This window comes from Eutrigla gurnardus (genome assembly GCF_963514095.1).
Source record: "Eutrigla gurnardus genome assembly, chromosome: 4".
Lineage (NCBI taxonomy): Eukaryota > Metazoa > Chordata > Actinopteri > Perciformes > Triglidae > Eutrigla > Eutrigla gurnardus.
Window position 1 is genome coordinate 30,270,606 of NC_139918.1, and position 20,195 is coordinate 30,290,800.

Consider the following 20,195-nt stretch of genomic DNA (forward strand, 5'->3'; position numbering starts at 1 on the left):
ACCTGTTCCCACTGAAAGCCTGGCCTTCACCTCCACCACTCTGCCAGAACATTCTGTCTCATTCGGTATTGCTCTGCTATTTGCTCGCTATAGCGTCTTTATTGTAGAGGTTAGTGACTAGCCAGTGACTAGCAGTGCCCAGCCTTTATACCTTCTCCTTGGATATTTATTGGAGCAAGCCAGCCTCCACTGCCTTCTCTTTTTGTTTCTTCTCGTATGTTTTCATTAAACTCTTTATACACCTGTCTGGGTCAGTCCCCATTGACCACGTTGATTTTGGTTCGGACCACAAAGCAATGAAAATGTTCATAATTTGATACGGGTCATGTAAACATCATGTCCCGTGTTGTTATACAGAACAAGGCCTTATTCCAAATGCAACTTTTTCAGATTGAGACGTGTGATATGTTAAGATAATTCAGGTTTCAGGAGTATTCTTTGGACATGTATACAGCGTGTTCACAATGAGCGTCTTAATTGGGGTTTTTAATTGGCACATTGTGGCACACGGCCTCTTTTCCTTTTTACAAACTATATTACAAATAGGCAACAATTTGCAAAGATGCATGCCCAAAAGAAAACACGACGAGTCTCTCCATCTCACTCAGTACTTCTGCTTTGTAAAATGTAATACACTCGAGGTGAAAGGAAAAAGATAATACTAATACTTTCCACGTATCCAATGGTTACATGGCAGAGCATGAAGAGATCAATGAGTACAATAAGGGTAAGAACAGATCTAGGTAGTACAGGACCAGATCTAGGTAGGATCAGATCTGGGTAGAAGAGCAGATCTTGCAACCTTAGTGTACCTGCTAAATAGGTTAGAGTAACAAGTACAACAGTTTCTCCTGAGAAGTACTGGTGAAAGGACATACAAGTACTGCACATTCTTTCACGTTGACATGTGACATGACATGTGACATGAATGAGTAAACAGAAGTATTTACATTCCATCAGTCAGTCTTTGAAGAACAGAATTTTTTCTGTAAAGAAAAACAGGATTTGTTGCAGCCAGAAACTTTAATGTCCAGTATGTTAATGTGAAAAATCTCACGTGTCTCCCAGTGTGAAGTTCATACACGACTTCTGTCCAACGTTCCCAACACTTACTGTTTTATTAGCCGTGTTTAACACAATCTACAGAAAAGCTTGTTTATCCAAAAGAAGACATTTAGTGTTTCTACACATTTCTCCATCAGTAACATAGCAAGCATCTCCACCAGTTTTAATTTGCTGTAAAAACAAATCTTCCATTTTATAATGCGGTCTTCATACGAGAGAAACCTTGCGATTCTCGGTCTCTTGTAAAATACCCAACTGACAATTAATTACCCTCAAACATCCTTAAATAAACATGAACAGGAAATCAAATTTATACGCAGTTTTACATCGTGTTTGTTCTTCAAAGTGCCTTCTCATCGCATCATATTCTCCAAATAAATTAAATACAAAATAATACACAACATATAAATATTAACAAAAGTTCCGTCTCACTTATATATATTTCACTTCACATCTTCGACCATCACACAGTCTCACCTGTGGATCTCTGTATGATGTGATGAAATTCAGTGTCTGCTCATCAGGCCGTGAAAATGTAAATAAACGCATCGCATAATTGTTTATGAATATAAAGTCATCCAATCCTCACAGACTTTGTATTCAAGAGTAATACTCTTCTCATCGTCAGTCGTTTTAGAGAGGCGGGCTTTAGCTCAGGCATGGCTGACTGGCAGCTGTGTCAGCGAATGGGAGATGAGTGGTTGAAGCAGAAGCGGGTCTGGACTCTGGACTGGAGGAGTTAAAAGAACAAAAACATTACGAATCAACACACTGTTCATTGAAATCATTACTGAAACAAACGCGTTTTCTGATTGGGCAGCATATTGATGCGTGTGCATGTTTCTCACCATCCATGTAAGTCAGTGTGGTGAGGAGCGGTGTATCTGGGGAGACATAGGTTGTGTATTGCAGATCCTCCATCAAAGGTGGCGTCAGCTGACCCGGACCAAACGACGTCATGAGGGAGGACGTGGCGTTAGGGCCGATGTATTTCTTCTGACGAGCTCGACAGTTCTGAAACCAAACCTGAGAGCAGAGAGAACGGGTTGACGTCTCGACGCCTGAAGTCCTGCAGCTGAAAGGAGATCGTTCCGTCTCTGGTGTGAGATTTACCTGAATAACCCGGCGGCTGAGACCAGTACTCTCCGCCAGTTTCTGGAGAGTCTGGGCATCCGGGTTGTTGTCTTTAGCAAACTGAATTTGCATCACCTGTACATGACAGAGGGGGCAGTGGTTGAAACTCTTAAAACATCCTGGAATCACTTCACAAATGGTTTGATTGTGTCACAAATGAGACACATCTTTCTTTTTTTAAACTGCTAATTTTTAATAAACAATCTAATAATTTCAAACAAGATAATCATAAAGTCTCCCTGCATTAATAAAGGATAAATACATGATTTAAATGTATTTTAGTATCCTGTATTTTCTTTAATTAATATCCATTTTCACTTGTCCATGATAGTATTTTACACCTTTTTTAAGTCACTAGTGAATTATGATAATCCTGATAAAAGGCAATTCACCACCAGCAGACTTTATTCAACTGTCTACCATTTTTTACTGCGTTTCAAGATGAGTTGTGGGACTTTGAGTCCACTATGTGGGGTAATCACCACTAGTGATTCAGACAGAAGTTCAACATGGAGAACTCATTATAAAGTGGTTAGTGAGTGATTTCAGAGTCCACGGACTGGTTGGTTGGTACCTGTAACTGGTCACCAGTGAAGCTGGTCCTGGCCCTCTTAGCAGGTCTGGTTATGGTGCTGGACTCATCCTTCTCCGCCTCCTCCTCTTCGGTTTTTGGTTGCTCTTTAAAAACACACAGAGCATGTTACAGTCATCACCATGACGATGATTTAACCTTTTGAAGAGAAGGCCCCGTTTCACAAGGGCTCATCCTCACAAGAGCACCACCCTGTTGGGACCTGTCCTCACCGCTTTCCTTCGCCCGTTTGATATTCTCCATCATGATGTCGTAGTGCGGCCGGCAGAAGACCCTGTTCTCCAGCAGTCCACACTCCTCCCCGGTGGACAGCTGGCGCTTACAGGAGGTGCAGGAGAAACAGGCCAGGTGGAAGGTGCTGCCTCGAGCCCGACGCACCCAGTCGCTGGAGTGGATGTTACGGCCGCAACGAGCACAGCGGGTCCCATACTTCCTGAACAGACATGTCAAACAGGAGGCACTCAAGTTCACAGAGAGGTCAGATGAGCTGTGATTGATCGCTGCCAATTAATTAATTCATAATAATAATAGCAATATTGTCACACTTTTACACACGCGAGTAAAAGTAAAGCTGCGAGTCAAACTCCATTCTGACTAATTAAACTGTTAATTGTCAAAATAAAGACAAAACCCAAAGAGGTTTACAGAAGTCCGCATAGTGCAATGAAAAAAAAATGTAAACAGTATTTTATAGTTTTTCTTTCAGATTTAGCAGAATGAGCAGAGAAATCCAAAGTTTGTTTGTTTCATTTTTGTTCGCTGATTGAATTCCAAAACAGTAAAAGACTAAACCGAAATAAGTTATTTTCTTTCCCTTGCACCTCAAATACAAAGCCTCGTGTTTATTAACAGAACATATTTCCCTCCTTGCTTAAGTATTATGCTCAAGTATTATAATATCACACAGGGAGTCTGACTCAAAACCATTAACCCCAGAGAGAAGAACATCAAAAAGGGACTCAGGTGTGACTTACCTGAAGTAGTCGAGTTTGCAGAAAACTTGTCTATCCTTGATGTAGCAGCTCACGTGTCGCCCCAGTGAAGTGTTGCAAACACTGCATGAGAGGCAGCACACATGCCAGCACAAGTTGTTCACCTGACATGAGGGGGGAGAAAGTAATAATATTGTATTATCCAAATTATTACCTGAAGGACAGAGGTCACTCAAAGTCTTCACAAGGCATTTATTTTACTGGAATGACTTAATTTGAAGATTATTGTTCACCCAAAAGCTCGGCTACTTGGAAAAGGAAACTAAATTATGATTGCATGTTAAAAATAATTGGATTGTGGGTTTCGAGTATTCTGATGTTGTGAGCATTTTCCTCAACCAAATGTAAAATTAACCAAATTATTGTTTTGAAAACAAAATTACAAGAATTTGGGAGAAAAACCCAACAATTGGAGCTTCAGCCTACATTAATATTTAATTGTTCTGTGTGAACTAAAAGGCGTCTTCTGCAGGGTTGCCATGTCTGACCTTCAGCAGGTATCTGTCCACTATCTCCAGGCCGCAGGAGGTGCACAGGGTTCTCCCCTGCAGGGAGGTCACGGTGGGGGCGGAGGACGAGGAGGACGAAGACATGGAGGACGGGGAGTAGTCGTCCTCGAAAATATCATCAGGCCCGGAGGAACCCTGTCAGAGGTAAAGGACACACACACACACACACACACACACCACTAAATGTACAGTTTAAACACTCAAACAATGTGTGAAACCTTCCGACCAGGCTGTTGGCTACATTGTAAAAACTACAAGTTTTCCTTTTTTTGGGAGTTGTTTAGCGGCACTTTGAAGTGCGCGCACGGCGACGCCCTTTCCGTTTCCACACCGTGTTAAGCCGAGAAACTTTTTTTTTTAAATTTGTCCGTGTAAGTGTTGAAAACAACCTACTGTGTCGAAATAAACGTGTCCTTGTTGTAGCTGCGTGAAGACGGCCTCCGCGGGTCTCCCTTCTCCCTCTGACATGGTGTCCGCGAGACCGCAGGGATGCGCTAAGCGCAGCGGCGAACAAGTGACTGGTGTCTCGTTCATATTGCCATGACAACCACAGTCATACACACGCGCGCTAATCGGCCTGATATAGGATTTATGATGTGTAGGTTAATAGGCGTGACCCCACAACGGAAAGAAATCCCCTCAAACTTCGTGTCGTCATCGTTTTATTGATGTTTCGTCACGTGTCCAAACGGAGCCCGCTGGTCCGCGTGTTCACTTTGTGATGGACGCAAGTCAATCAGCGAATCTCCGCGCGCTCGCTCGCAGCTGAGCGTGATTCTGTCTGATTGTGTTCAGCCGCGCACGTGCACATGATAACGAGCCATGCGCAGGTGAGTTTCCCCTCCGGCTGGTCTGTGTTCGTCACGTTCACCTCAATAAAGTAAAAAAAAATAAAAGGTTGTATTTATCTTTTTATTTGGCAATTTATTATTTATAATAATAATAATAATGGTCATAATAATTACATTGTGGAGAAGAAGAAGAAGAAGAAGAAGAAGAAGAAGAAGAAGAAGAAGAAGAAGAAGAAGAAGAAAACAGTGTTTGTATAATAATAATAGTAATAGTAACAATAACCACAATTTAAATAAATCCTAATTGAATAATTACCTCACCTGCTGACACTCGTAATTATAACAGATTCTATTTATTGCAGTGTTGAGCTGCTTTAGTTTGATGTTGGCTAGATATGATAATATAATTATCCAAATCTACCAAATAATTAATAAAATAATAAATCCAGCATTAGCCCTGTAGGCTACCCATAATAGGACTTCTTTTGGCCTCTAAATTATTTATTTTTTTAAGCGAAATAATATAGCCTCCATATTGTTAACGTCACATATATGGTTCAGGCCTACATGGATTTATTATTTATATATTATACTGTATTATTGTCTTTTCATACTGGAACATGGATGTATGGATCTATTAACACTTAGCCTACATTAATTTTTATTTTTAAACTGAAAGTATTTTTTGTATGTAGTGGAACGAAACGAAAAATAACCATAATATTGTGAATTCATTAATACGTGAGATGAACTATTTAAAATGAAAATAGAACTTCGTCTTGTGTGTTTGGGATAAAATATGAATATGTCACATTTTAAAATTGTAGCTTTGTAAAGTGGAACTTTCTACAACATCTCGTTACTCACCGCGCTGTTAGAGACGAAGTTGAACATTTTCACGGAGCATCTGCCGGCTCCTCCGGTCCGGTTCCTCCGGTTCCTCCGGCCAGGTGTGGGCCGACTCCCCAGCAGCAGCAGCAGCAGCAGCGGACCCTGAGCCTGACTGACCCCGCTGGTTTAGTCCACTGGAGTCCCGTTTATCAGCCTCAGTGCTTCTTGCTCCTCTGAGGATTTTAGTGAGAGCCACAACTTTTCTCTCCTTGTCACTTGAAGCAGCGCTTTGCACCTCCCACTGTGATCGGACCCGCCTGCTGCAGCATCAATGGAGATGAAAAGTTAAGATTTGAAGATCCTTAGTTTTCCTTTCTTTTTCTTTCATTCTTCAGTTATTTTATTTATTTATTTTTGCAGTTTTTTGTAGAGGATTAATATATGCATGTTGCTGATTGTTTGACAGTATAAAAAAAGCCAAACTCTTTGCAGTTTCATCAAGGGAAAAACATATTAGATCCTCTGCAGCCCAGTAACACTGCTGGTGTCAAACATACAGCCCGAGGGCCGTTACTGGCCCACCAAAGGTTTCAATTTGAAAAAAAAAGTATTTAGCTGTGATTTAATAATAATAACCAGATCAAAAGGATGCTGAAATAACTCCATCATGATGGTGATCAGTAAAAAGCCTGGAGTGATGCTTCGTTAGGTCTGTCTGCAAGACCACAAGCTTTTAAAACGCTGGTTTTCTGAATGGAGTCTGGTTGATGGGTGCTAGCTAACATTGTAGCTGCTCCATCAACACTCCAAATAAGGTCACATAAATACAGCAGCGACCATGTTTTTTGGACCACAGACAGTCTCTGGTTTCTCCACATAGTCTGGTCTGGTCTCTGGACTAATATTCTATCCCGCTGACCGGCACGAATCACGTCTTGGCATTGATTTTGTATTCTATGACAACATCACTTCACCTTTGTTGTGAAGGCAGCATAACAGCGTAAAGCAAAGGCGACTTCATTCATGCAGCAGCCACCAGTAGAAATATATGTTGTCGAGAAGAGAAGTGGACACATGTACTTCTTTACACACAAAAAGTGGAAATGTGTTGTGGTTATTTCTAGGTTATTATGCAATGGTTTTACTTGTCCGGCCCACTTGAGCTCAAATTGGGCCGCATGTGGCCCATGAACCAAAATGAGTTTGACACCCCCGGCTGTAGTGCTTCATGAAAAAAACCTGGACATTGAAAGATCTTTTCCTGTGGGAGGCATTTAGACTCACTTAACCCGGTCTGACGTTATCACTGTTTCTCATCTTTTCCTGTCTTGCCATCAGGGACATTATGAACACAGCGCAGGTCGAGTCCAGGGACTGACTCGTGTTAATTCAGACATCCACACCGTCTGAGCAGCAGCGCAGCAAAACCCGTTGCTTTTAATTCCTCAGACCTGCCCAGAATACATTAGTGCAACACAAGTTTCACAGATTAAATGACCTGAAGGTGACATTCTGAAGTATGTTCCTTTAACGTGTTCATTTACCTCTTCAGTTTTAATGCAGGAGGGGGTCCAGTGCCAAGTGGTCTCCCCCCTCTTCAAACCAGAGAGGGTGCTCCTGGTTCTGCAGGCTACCTCCTCCTCCATGGTTAGCCTGTCAGACTTTAAGTGACGGCGATGGCCAACCAAAGACTGGGGGTCAAAAAAAGGCATGAATGGAAACCTTCTCAGAGGGCACTTTGTGAATGGAGAGGCGAGAGGCTGGGTCAAGAATCCCTTCGGGTCTTATCTGTGCATATATGTCTGCAACCAGACACCTCAGTGCCTCCGCCGCCTAAACGGGGTCTCTGGGATACGACTGCATGGCATGGAGTCGGAGGAATAAAGACCAGGTTTCAGATTATGAACCCGGTAGAGTCTGAACTATCAGATAACAGCCAGAAAAGTGTATATTTGGGGGGGACTGGAGTATTTATTGGATCTTTTAATCAAATCTTAAAGATGATAATTCATTTGTATCACATCAGGCATTTATGGCAATCATCGTTTATTTAGACATTTTTCAGTCCATTTGGTAAATTTATGATCTCCCAGAGGTTTATACCTGGTAGAGATAAAAGTATGATATTGTGGTTAAATATTAAAAAGAGGGGACAAAAGTATTTCCCCGTTCCACCAGGAACCGGAAATAAAATCCTCCCCATTGTTGCGGACCCCTCCACTTCACTGCTTGTCCACTAATCCAGCCCTCCTCGCTGGACTGCAGGATTTGGGACAGCATCTGCTGATTTTATTAAAAGGGAGGAGACTGGGGTTTGTTTGGGGGGGATCTCTGGGGGTTTAACATCATGGCACCAAGACTTCATGTTGAGAGGATCATTGGGCCTTTTGTTCAGACCAGTTCTGCTCTTCCCTCAGATAATTGCCACGATACGATCTCTGGTTTATAAACCTGTCAGCACTAGATGCTTTGACAGGTGGCTGTTAAATTCATGAATCTGGGAGGCTTTTTGTGGCCAATTAGAATTAAGAATGGACACAATTACACAAGATTAAGAATATTGAGAGGCTGCTTTGGAAACGTCGCCGAGTTAAGAAGGTCTGAGAGCTCTGGACGACACTCATCCTGCAGACACCTGCTGCTCAACAAGAGCCGAGGGTCATTTAGCTGTCAAATCTGCTGTTGTAACCACTCGTCGGTCACAAGGAGGATTAACTTGTTTCTATTGAACCTGCAGAAAAGTCTATATTTCATTAAAGCCGGTGTTTAGTTTGATTCTGCAGGACAGAACTGGGAGGCGAGCAAATGTTCTCATACTGGCAGCGACGATCATCTATCTGAAGAAGCTAATATCCAGAAACAGAAGGTCAGTGCCCTCGTCTCCCTTCAGAGCTGCAGAGTTTATCATCGTGACGTCAGGTGTTCGTGAGCAGGCGGCGCTGTTTGTCAGTGGGCTCGGTTTCCCCTCCTCGTCCAAAAATATCCCACAAAACACGCGGTTGTTTTCCCACATTACAGCAGCGGTTGCTTTTGGTTCGGCCTCGACATGCCGTGCTTATCTCGCTGCCTGGGAGCGCCACGGTGCGGGTGTGCCGCCGTACATGACTCAGCTTGAAGTCACGCAGAGTCATTGGTGAAAGATCTGAGAGAGAGGAGGGGAGACCACTTTGCTGGCCAACTTCTATGTTTCCATTGGTTACCTGACCCTGACAAGACGTGGTTAGTTGTGACAGGTACACAGAAAGGACTCGTGGGCAGTGGCGTGCACAGGTAGACACTAGGTGGTGCTAAAGCACCTGCCCTTGCCCTCTGGACCAAGCAAGTGCCCTTTTGAAAGTTCGTTTTTTTCACACAAAGAAACACGAGACAATCCGGTCAATTTTCAAAATAAAAGCAGTGTGAACGCGCCTCAGTTGCCAAGCTGCAACTTGCATTTATTGGTCTCTGTTGTGAAGTAGCCGGTCTCAACGCCACACAGCTGGGCATAAATTATTGGCTGCTCACCTGCTTAACAAGCTAGACGCTACCCAAAATCAGTAATAGATATGACATGATGATGACCACCAGTAGAGTTTGTCATTGGTATCCTACAGCATGTGAATCTATCTGTATACTTACTTAAGACGAATATTTAGTAGGCTATTGTGTAGGTTTACATTAGGCTAGGCCTACATAATTAACACTTGCAGTCATTTATTTGCTAAATGACAAACAGGCAATACCCAATTGCCTGCAGAAAAAGTAGCCCTGTGCCTTGTTGAAATATAACCAAACAGTCTTATATATATTGTTGGTCTCTTTTTATTTACCAATTGCAGCATAATGCCTAGAAAGGAGAGGATAAGAAGGGAAAAATAAAGGGAGCTACAGCAGGCAGCCCAGGGGAGCAGCTCTGTGGGAAATAAAACAATAGCATATAACGTTCAACATGTGCCTGTAATGTTTATTTATTTTTTAAATCTCACACTGCTATAATAAGGCAGCCGTCAGTTCTACATGCCGCATAAAGTGCCCTTATTTTTCACTGAGCACCTGCCCCCCAAAATGTCTGTGCACGCCACTGCTCGTGGGAACAAGAGAGGAGAGAAAACCAGTCAGGGAAACACCAAAAACAACAGCAGCCATGACAGCAAACATGGAAAACATCTGCAGAACCAGCGACAGTAGCTAGCTATAGCTGTCGTTGGCTTCATTTCTCAGCACTGTGGGTTGATGCTTGGTGTTGGTTGGTTACCAGGCGACACTTCTTGTAAAAGTAGTTTCAGGAGTGTTGCCAGGTCTGTGGTTTTCTCGTGGATTTGGGCTACTTTGAAGCTACTTGTTGGTCCTATTTTGCATGCAAATAGGTGTCCAATGTGAGCCTCCTAGTTGTGGAAGATCTTACTGTGGATCCAGATCCGTTTTCTCGGTGGACGTGATTCTCCTGGATTGACTTCCTGGCAGAGCGGCGGTTCTCTCTCTCTCTCTCCTTGATCGTCAAGACAAATTTTTTTCTGAATTGCTAAAATTAATTTGACTTTCTATTAAAGCTATCATAGGGAAAGTGTTTCAAATTCGTGTCAGCAGCGTATGTTTTATAAATCCAAAAGACATAAAGAAATTAACACATTTAACTTTTGTATTCGGACTCTGGACTGATGGAACTGACCGCCAGCCAATAAGCAGCACGCGCACGTGAGTTTTGTTTATCCGTCTCTGTTCTCTCCGTCGTCTCCGGCTCCCCTTTCATCTCCGCTGCAAGACCCCATCGCCAGGACGACCAAAATAAACAGCGGGATTCTGGGTACTGTATTGCCGTGACAACAAAGGATGAGGGTGGGCGGGGCCCTGGTGGAACCGGAGGAGTGCCGCATCTGGGTTTCATTAGCATCACAGGCCAATGACAGATGACTTGTATTCTGTCCGGCGACACAGCGATGGCGGTCTCCGCTCAGAAGGGAAATTACATCATCAAGGGGAAGCTGATGTTTCCAGGGCCTCGGAGAGCCATTTGTGTACCTGGAGGACTAAGTTTAGTTGAGTTTTATCAGGACGACCATTAAGTGATCAGGAGAGTCAGACAGCCTGTCGTCCTGAACGATCCACACCATGTGATTGTGTTCCCTCAGCATTGGTTGTCATTCACACATTCATCAACGGGATCTGTTGAAGTGATGCTTTTCTGTCGTTCCGTCCTGCATTTGAAAGAAGCTGGCGTGTAAAATATTTTATCCAATAAAGTGCATGTCTGAAAATCACCTTACGATGATCTGTCCTCATGCTTTCTTATCTCCGTCAGAAAGATCATGCGATCGGTCGTGTGTGTGCGTGCATCTGTGAGCGAGTGAGCGTGCACCTCTGCATCTGTCCATGACTCATCTTGCTTTCTGCTGCAGCAAACTGCATAACATTTTGGGCGGGCCAGTTCACCTTTCTACCTCCTCTCTTGCACCGGCTGCTGCTCTGCTGTTCATTAGTTTGATGCTCTCAAGTGGTGCAGAGCAGATGGATGGAAAGAGTGACGAAGGAGGAGGGAATCGAGGCGGGTGAAGGAGGCAGTTGCACTTTGACCCTGCCTTCTCGAGTCATTGGGACAGAGTTAAATGGGAAGGAAGACGACTTTTTGCTCTGTTGAATATCAGTTTGTGACCTCACACACAACATCTAAATTCAAGCATCTTGTCTCACTGTTGTGTTTCCTTTCACTATTCGTCTGCAGTCAAATCCATCGTCTCCTCGTTTCAGCCGGGCTTTCCAAAGGTCGCTCGCTGCACCAAAGGAAACTGTGTTTTCTCCTCGGAGCTTAGCTAGCGTGCTGGCATTCTACTGGGAATAACTGTGGTCAGTGGAAGCCTCTGGATTTCAGCGATTTATTGCAATGCATGGATAGTCTCTTTGATGTAGCACTCAAATATTCACATCATGCATTATGGATGGTGCTGTCATTTGTTACGGTGAAGACTGAGATGTCGTTGTTTTTACAATATCCTCATCCTCATAAGTAATCGGACCTGCAAGCTTATGCACTCATCTACAGGGTCATATAGATTTCACACAGCGAATATGTGAAACAGAGGCCAAATTGTGCTGGTTTGTGATCCGTGGTCACAGAGTGCTGCAGGGATGACGTGTTTTTGTGGCTCAACCTGGAAGTTAGCAACAAGCTCGCTCCCACAACAACAACACAATGGTATTTGCTAAAATCATTGTCACATGCGAACACAATCTTTGTGGTTTTTCGGCAGAAATAGATGTGAAGGCGGACTGATCAGTTTTAAAGTTTTATTGTCTCATTTAGAATGTTGATGTACAAGCTTCACAAGCACCTGAGTTAGAGACTCCTCGGCTCTGATTGGTTGTTTTCTTTCGGACGCGGTGGAATCTTGCAAACGCCATTAAGAGACTAAAAGGAAACAGAGGAATCTGATCATTCACTGATTATTTGTTTCATGTCAGGATATGGTGACAGTTTGAGCATATATGTTGAAAGGTTTTTTTTTTTTCAGCTGCAGCTTTACATTACTTTAAGGTCCCAAGAGGTAAAACTATTGAATACTTTAAAATAAACAGCAAAGATTAAAGAAAAATGAATATACATTTGTCTGGAAAAACGTATCTTTGATTCTCTCTTCCCCCATTCATTTCCTCACAGGGCCAGATCCCCTCTAGACCACAGAACTGTTAAAACCAGCTCCATCTTGACCAGCTCACAGTAAAATAGCTTATGCATCAGTGTTAACATATGTGGGTGGGAGTGAAACACTTTTTATTCGTTCCTATTTGAATGTGAAAACCTTTTTAGGCTTAAAGACAAATGTGCAGTGTCAGCTCTTCTACATGTTGCTGGATCAGACGTAGCAGCGCTGCAGTTATACTGACATTTATAAGATGTGAGGCTTCCAAGCCTCCAGGTCAGAGCGTGATGCTGCAGGTGGGAATCCACTTATGGAAATCAACTTCCTGCTGGTGTTCATGAAACCAAACCAAATTTTTGAGGCTGATTTTTTTTTTTTGCAGTATTTTGAGCTAATACTGTGTTTTTCCACCTCTATAATAACATACATTCACGGCTTGGACAACAAAATATTCATGTATCTTTTGTACATGAGTGGAAGTAACGCGTTACATTTACTCTTGTTACATAACATGTAACAATGTTTAGTTCTGAGTGTTTTGTTACCACTATTTACTTTGCTATAATTTTTACAGGTTTTGATATTTCTGTCTCTTTCCTGATACAAGGGAGATTTATTTCACCCTTGGCAAGTACAACAAAATATTCCAAGTACTTTGTTCTGGTACATTGGCAATTTATTGGGTCAAGAAAAAATATGGGACTGATGTTAGCGTCCTGTGTGAAACCAAAAATAAACATTCATTTCACGATTGTTACGTAATTCCGTAAGAAAGGTTAGGACGGTTGTTATTTATTCTTGTTATTTACGTTGTTATGTTATGATCTTAACACAAACCATGATGTATTTTTTTGCCTACCCGAACCGATTTTTTCATGTTTACAGTGGATATCTGCCAGCGGAATACGAGTCTGATATGAACTCATGTTTATGCAAAAAAAAGTTGGTTAACGTTTCAAGTAAAGGTAAAACCTCTAATTCTCAACCATTTTCTCCAGAAATGCAGCCTTTTTTTTACTTTGACTACATTCTCCAACGCTCCATTGTTCACCTCCTCCATGTGGAGACAGTAACGCCTCAGGATTTGTCCATAATTTGATACTTAATTTCATTTCATCCATTTTAATCACAGACTCACATGTCAATGCAGACGCTAAATATACCTGACAGAAAATACGTTTTACATGTGAGTTTTTATCCTGCTCAAGTTTCAGGTCGTACTGTTTTTTAAGGCAGTTTTTCTCTGGCTGAGCTTCAAAGTGTCTGTCAGACCCCAAACTCACTGGGCGCCTGTTGTTGGTGTTGACAGACCACTTTCATCTCATTTGTTTTCCTCTACTGGCACACGTGAAGACGTTGCCATTAATCTGAGCGCTAAGGGCAAAAAATTCCACTGTGTGTGTTGGCTGGCATGTTTGATACCCATCAAGATACTTCCTACCTCCGCCGCTCTCACAGAGAAACACAGTGGAGCACTTCTTCAGTATGGTAAAGATGCTATTACAGTATTTGGAAATCGTTTCCTTTTAGCTTTAGGTTACTTTCACGGACACAGTCTCGCCATGCAACCTCCGTCTGTGAGTCTGTAAAGCACATTGACAATTTTACAACCTGCAAATACTGAAACCTTGAAAGAATATTTTGGGAATTAGGTAACCATGAAATATACATGTAAGTTTGCAAATGTGAAAATACTACTTTGTTTTTTGGTCTTTGGAGTCTTGGCTGCTGCCTCATCATTTTCATTGACTTGCTGTGATTGGAGCTAAACCAGAGTGCTTTAAAGGGTAATGTCAGTATTTTTCAACCTATTTTCCAATGTTTCTTTTGTCTTAGTGACTAATTGGAACAATAACTTTTTAATGGGTCAGATATTGAGGGAGCATGTTGTCAATGTAGGTCCACGAAAAGGGCTTGTTTTTTCCACTGACAGGCTCATATTGCTATTGTAAGTGAAAATTACCCTACAAAGAAACACAACATTTAGTTTCATCCACTTTGTTCGTCGTTGTGTGTCTCCCTCAGAGAGGCCTTGTTCTGAGAAGTCTCACTCAGAGAAGTCTCGGTCAGAGACGTCTCGTTATGAGAAGTCTTTCTCAGATATCTCGCTCAGAGAAGACTCGCTCAGAGAAGTCTTGCTCAGAGAAGTCTTGCTCAGAGAATTCTTTCTCAGATATCTTGCTCTGAGAAGTCTCGTTCATTATGTGAAGTCTTGCTCAGAAAAGTCTCCTTCCGAGAACTCTTGTCGCATTGACTTTGTCAAAATTCGCTAAATATTTAGCTAGAACTTTGAAAATATACATATATACTATATTTACTGTAAGCTAATCCATAATGTTGTCAGACATATCTAAAACAATCAGAGCCCATTGTGAGTCACGTGACTAACGACACTCATGCCTCACAATATAAAACAGTTTCCCATGGGACATGAACAGTGGTCTCCCGGATGAAAGTCCTCCGTTTGCTTGACTTCTCACTCTTCGTACTACTTCAGTCGCTCTGAGCGTCTCATGATGATGAGGATGGTTTTACATTGGAGTTTGTTGGTCGAACACAGTTCCTGTGAATTTGATGTGTAAGTTTCTTCTTTGCTGCTGAGTCACTAGCTTGTCTATATTGTCTAAAAGTATAACTCCTTTTGTGGCATATTAGTCCGTTATGATTTATGATTTCCGATGCTGCTGGTCACAGATTCTTGCATCCTGATGCAGCCAACTCGTTCCAGATCTTAGAAACTTATTATGTCAACGAAACATTTATCCACCGACAATTTGTTTAAATATTCTTCGGTTTGTCCTCACGTCTGGATGCAAATCAAACATCCAGATCAAAGCTTTTGTCTGTCGGTCTGCTGAATTAACGCTGTTAAAACACAAAAAGCTTTGACTCACGTCTGTTATTAGAACACTTTCATCACTTCATCTGCCAGGGCACTCACAGGAAGCCACTGCTGTTTATCGAATCATATCAGAATCACAACACGCCACTTTGTATCTAAAAGTGGACTTCAAAGTCGAAGTAGGAGAAGTTTTTCTATTCCTTCATTACATCACATACTGTACATCTTCATTACACCTTTCCTTTAGTTTCCTTCCCCACCATTTACCACTTCACTTTTAATCTCCCGCTCCATCTCTCCCTCCTGTTCTCTTCAACATGTCTCTGCGTTTCCTGTCCTTTGTGAAGCCCTCCTCTCTGTCACATCTTGTTTTCCTCGTTCTATCCTGTTTTAATCCAGTTCCCGCCTCCCCTTTGCACTGCAGAGTCACGCCATTGGAGGAAATGGGTGAATGGTGGCTGCTGAGTGACAGGTTATTCTGGGCCGCCTGCGGAGGTAAACATGGCGAGGTAATGGAGGTAAACGTCCGGTCAGTTTGGCCGGGCGGTGCACACAAACAATGGGCCGGTAGGATCCGTCAGAACTGCTGCAGAATTATATAAAGCTTGTCTCTATTATTGTGTCTATCTCCAAGCAGCCGACCGCATGTTTCATACCTTTGATCTTCTTCTTCCGACTCCAATCTGACTGTTTGAGTTAACTGGTGAATGTCACCAGTTAACACGGGAACTCTTTAAACTAGAGCAACCGGACATTTTGACGCCAGTAACAGTTTTAATTCAATCATTTCTGAAGACGCAAAATGGCACTTCTGTCGCCTACAGGTGATTGTGTAGCTGTGTGAGAGGCCTTGTTGTTAGCCGTATTAGCCTTGGGTGGGCGTGCAGAGAGTGCAGGCCTTTAGCCTCGTTGAATACCTTCGCTTGCATCCATGAAACCTTGTCGGCCTATACTGTGTTTGTAATAATTCGCCCTAACACCGGAGCGCTTGTAGATTGGTATTTTGCACACTGCAGCCTATCTGGTAAAACTGTTCTAAAAGATCAATAATATGGACATTTTATGCCTGTTCGTTTATTTCATTCAAGCATCAAAAATCCTAGAGGGTTGTTTTCATTCGTGAAGATTGCTGGTTTTGTGTGTGTGATGATAACTCCTGCACCCCTCTGTACAACGCTGGCATCGTCTTGTAGTTGGCTAATATTAATTTCCAGAATCACGTTATAAACTGTCACAAAACATTCACACAAACAAAATCGATATCAATCAATCTACCCCCTTAAAAACGAAGCTGACATCAATATCCTGTCTCTGTCTGGAAGTGTTAGGCCAAGTGGGACACATGCGCTCACACACACACACACACGCACACACACACGCACACACACACACACACACACACACACACACGCACGCACACACACACGCACACACACACACACACACACGCACACACACACACACACACACACACGCACACACACACACGCACGCACACACACACACACACACACACACACGCACACACACACACACACACACACACACACACACACACACACGCACACACACACACACACACACACACACACACACACACACACACACACACACACACATACACGCACACACACACACACACACACAGAGAGACAGAAAGGAAGTATGTGAGGCCCGGTCCGTCTGGAGTGGAAGACGATTCTCTGGAACGAATGGGACCTCTCAGTAATTTATTCACATCGTTGGCCAATAAAAACCAACTCCTAACGTTACACCGTCTGATCTACTCATGCAAGTCTACACACACACACACACACACACACACTATCTGACTTACTGACTGATTCACTCAGCAAACAGCGTTTATGTATTCCGGTCTTCACTCTGGTTGGGAAGTTGATTAATTTTTAAATGTAAATAGCACACAGTAGTTATCAATATTCACATGTACGCTGACAGCAGGTTTGGGTTCAGTTCTGCCCCGAGGACGTTAACTCGTCGGTCGAGTCCTACTGAAACATGTTTCATGTCATCACACCATTAACCTGGAAAAAAAGATGGCGGCAGCTGCTGTCATGCTGGAAACAAGCAAACACATCTGGGGTTCAGGGGCAGAGAGGAGAGGGAGAGCAGGGAAGTGAGGAGGGACCTCGGGACCCTCTTTGAGTGTTTATATAGTGGCGGTAGGATATCCTGCTACATGATGAAACCATTACAGACCTGTGTGCGTGTGTGTGTGTGTGTGTGTGTGTGTGTGTGTGTGTGTGTGTGTGTGTGTGTGTGTGTGTGTGTGTGTGTGTGTGTGTGTGAAGCCTCTGTTGAATCCTGATGAGAAGTAAAACAGAAATGATGAAGATGTTTATTCTCAATAAGATGAAAATATTCAAATATATCTGAATATATATATATTTTTGCACAAATGCAATCATTGGCGTGCTTTTTTTTTGGCATGAAAAGGTCTACCGGCCCTGTGGCTCTACAACATTACGTGGAGATTCTCCATCATCTAGGAGGACGTTGCTGCCTCTCAGCTCTTTCAGCAGAACGCAGCAGCAGGAAAATGTCTCCGAATCCTTGATGTGTTCCTTTAATCTTCACTGTTGAACCGTTTCCATTGTAATAAGTAAATACAGTCAGATGTAAAATCACAGGAAACAGCATTAGTTTCCGGGGTTGCACTGTACTAGTAGATGTTACACGTCTACACACACACAGACACCGACGCACACACATAACAGCACGGATCACCTTTCAGCAGTGTGTGTGTGTGTGTGTGTATTTATGTATGAGGCCATGGGGGAACCTCAGCTCATGTATCATTATCGTGATTATTTTAAGTTATTATAATAATTCTGTCAGTAAAACAGCCGGTCGTGAATTTAGATTGGTTGTTTCCTGTTTTATTTTGAAGTTCCCTGCCTCTGACTTCCTGGCTGTGTCTGAAATCACTCCCTACTCTTCTATAAAGTGAGTTAGGTGTGTTTTCATGCTGTGTGGATCTATAGTGAGAATGATTATACTCTAAAGTGGACTCGTATCCCATAATTCATCTAGAAAAAACCGATGGTCACTATTCGAGCGTTATAGACCATCATGCATTGCTCTGAAGGAAAAATGACAGACGGATGAGTGTAGAGAGAGCAGACATGAACTTGAACTTGCCTCCATCACACACAGTTCAGACCTGTTATAATATAACAGGCTGGACATGTTAAAATACAAACATCCGTGACCCGTCTAGGACATGTTCTGTTGGTTTACATTTGTGTGCACCCGTCTTGCTCTCTACTTAATAATGTAAATGTAAGAAAAACAAAGAGCAACAACAATGAAGCACCGGCGGTTCGCTGGTACGAATCTGGAAGTGGAAGAGGAAACCCGAATGAATGGAATGATGAAAGAGAGAGTAGGAGGCTGCTGAAGGAAGGAATGTGTGAGTGACTAACTGAACGATAACGGACAGATGCAGCCTGTGAAACACGTCGGGCTCCATCACTTTCCAGCGCATTACTTCCTTTTTTTCTATTTGAACAGCTTTGATGATCGTTCAGGGAAGTCTGTGCATTGTTTGTGTCGGCGGCGAGAGACCCCGGCTGCATGACTCGTCAGATTTGAGTGAATGCATTTGGAAAATAAGATGGAGCAGTGATGTATTGTTGTGCGGCTGCACGCTTCAGAGATACGCTGACACCTTTCGGGCCTCAGAGTTTGGCATTTTGGCCGTTGCCATCTTGGAATTTTAGCTCATTCGCTTCCATGTAATCAGACTTCTTTTTGCAAGCGGAAAAGGAATTGCCCCCTGGTGGCCAGTGGAGAGAATTTAATGTTTAAGGCCCTTAAGCATCGGCTTCACTAAACTACATAGATAAAGAAGCTACAAACCCAATTCCTGAACTACTACTGTCATCTTAGATTATAAGAACCAAGTATAATATATAGAAGTACAGTATATATAAACTAATATATTTCTGTTATCGGTTGTTATAAAGAAAGTATTAGTAGTAGTAGTTTATGCTCCACTTGGACCCGTGTAACCTTTTAATGTAATCCCATTGTAATATATAGAGTGACACTTTATTTGAAAGTTGCAGAGAGCCCTTTTGTCCACTGGGTGGTGCTGTACGTCCATGTTATACCCTGTTTTTAGTTTTCCAGGAGCAGCATGAACCACATTTCACTCTTTGAACTGAGCTCCAGATATGCAATATGCTAAAAATGTTCATATCATGTCGCATCACTGCATTAAAAAAAACCCAAAGAACAGCAAAAACAGGCTCAAGTGTTGGACAAAACTATATCTGACATATTATTATTATTTCCTCTTACATAATATATTTCCATGACATGTAAATCACTACTGAGAAAGAAAGAGAATATAATATAACCTATAACATAATAACATAATATAATATAAGAAAATATAATTCCCCTAATCAACATAAATAAATATTAAATGTCTGAAAAGGAGGAAAAGTAGATCCTCCTCCATTACTCAAATAACTTCATTTCTCACATCAACTCTTGTGACTGGAAGCCTTTATTCCTTTTTAATGTCAACGGAGCTCAGTGACAGTAAAGTCTGGTTAAGTCATTTACCCACAAATCATAGCGCCGTGATGCTGTACGAAGGACCCCCTCCCCCCATCACTATCCTATCCACAGTCTACCTCACCCTTCCTCACCCATGCCTCGCTGTCTTCATTTCCCCAACCTCCCCCCCTCCTCTAAACCAGACACCCCCTGTGTAGCCTCGCCCCAAATCCCCCTACATCCTAAAACTCTCTCCTCCAAATCTCCTTTCTCCCAGCAGCCCTCCCTCCCCCCA

At 42.5% G+C, this 20,195-nt stretch overlaps 1 protein-coding gene across 2 annotated transcripts; it reads right to left on the reverse strand.

Moving 5' to 3' along the window:
• Positions 1-1,398: 1,398 nt before the first annotated feature.
• lhx8a (LIM homeobox 8a) lies at positions 1,399-6,141 on the reverse strand. Of its 2 annotated transcripts, XM_084007521.1 has the most exons (8): positions 5,951-6,141; positions 4,272-4,427; positions 3,766-3,887; positions 3,004-3,224; positions 2,774-2,877; positions 2,179-2,274; positions 1,914-2,091; positions 1,399-1,795 (listed from the first exon to the last, which is right to left on the reverse strand). In XM_084007521.1, the coding sequence occupies exons 1-8, from the start codon at positions 5,975-5,977 to the stop codon at positions 1,719-1,721; spliced, it is 981 nt and encodes a 326-aa protein (XP_083863647.1). In that variant the 5' UTR covers positions 5,978-6,141; the 3' UTR covers positions 1,399-1,718. The 2 variants fall into 2 exon arrangements, with proteins under 2 accessions (XP_083863647.1, XP_083863646.1); XM_084007520.1 differs by having other exon boundaries at positions 1,914-2,274.
• Positions 6,142-20,195: the final 14,054 nt, after the last annotated feature.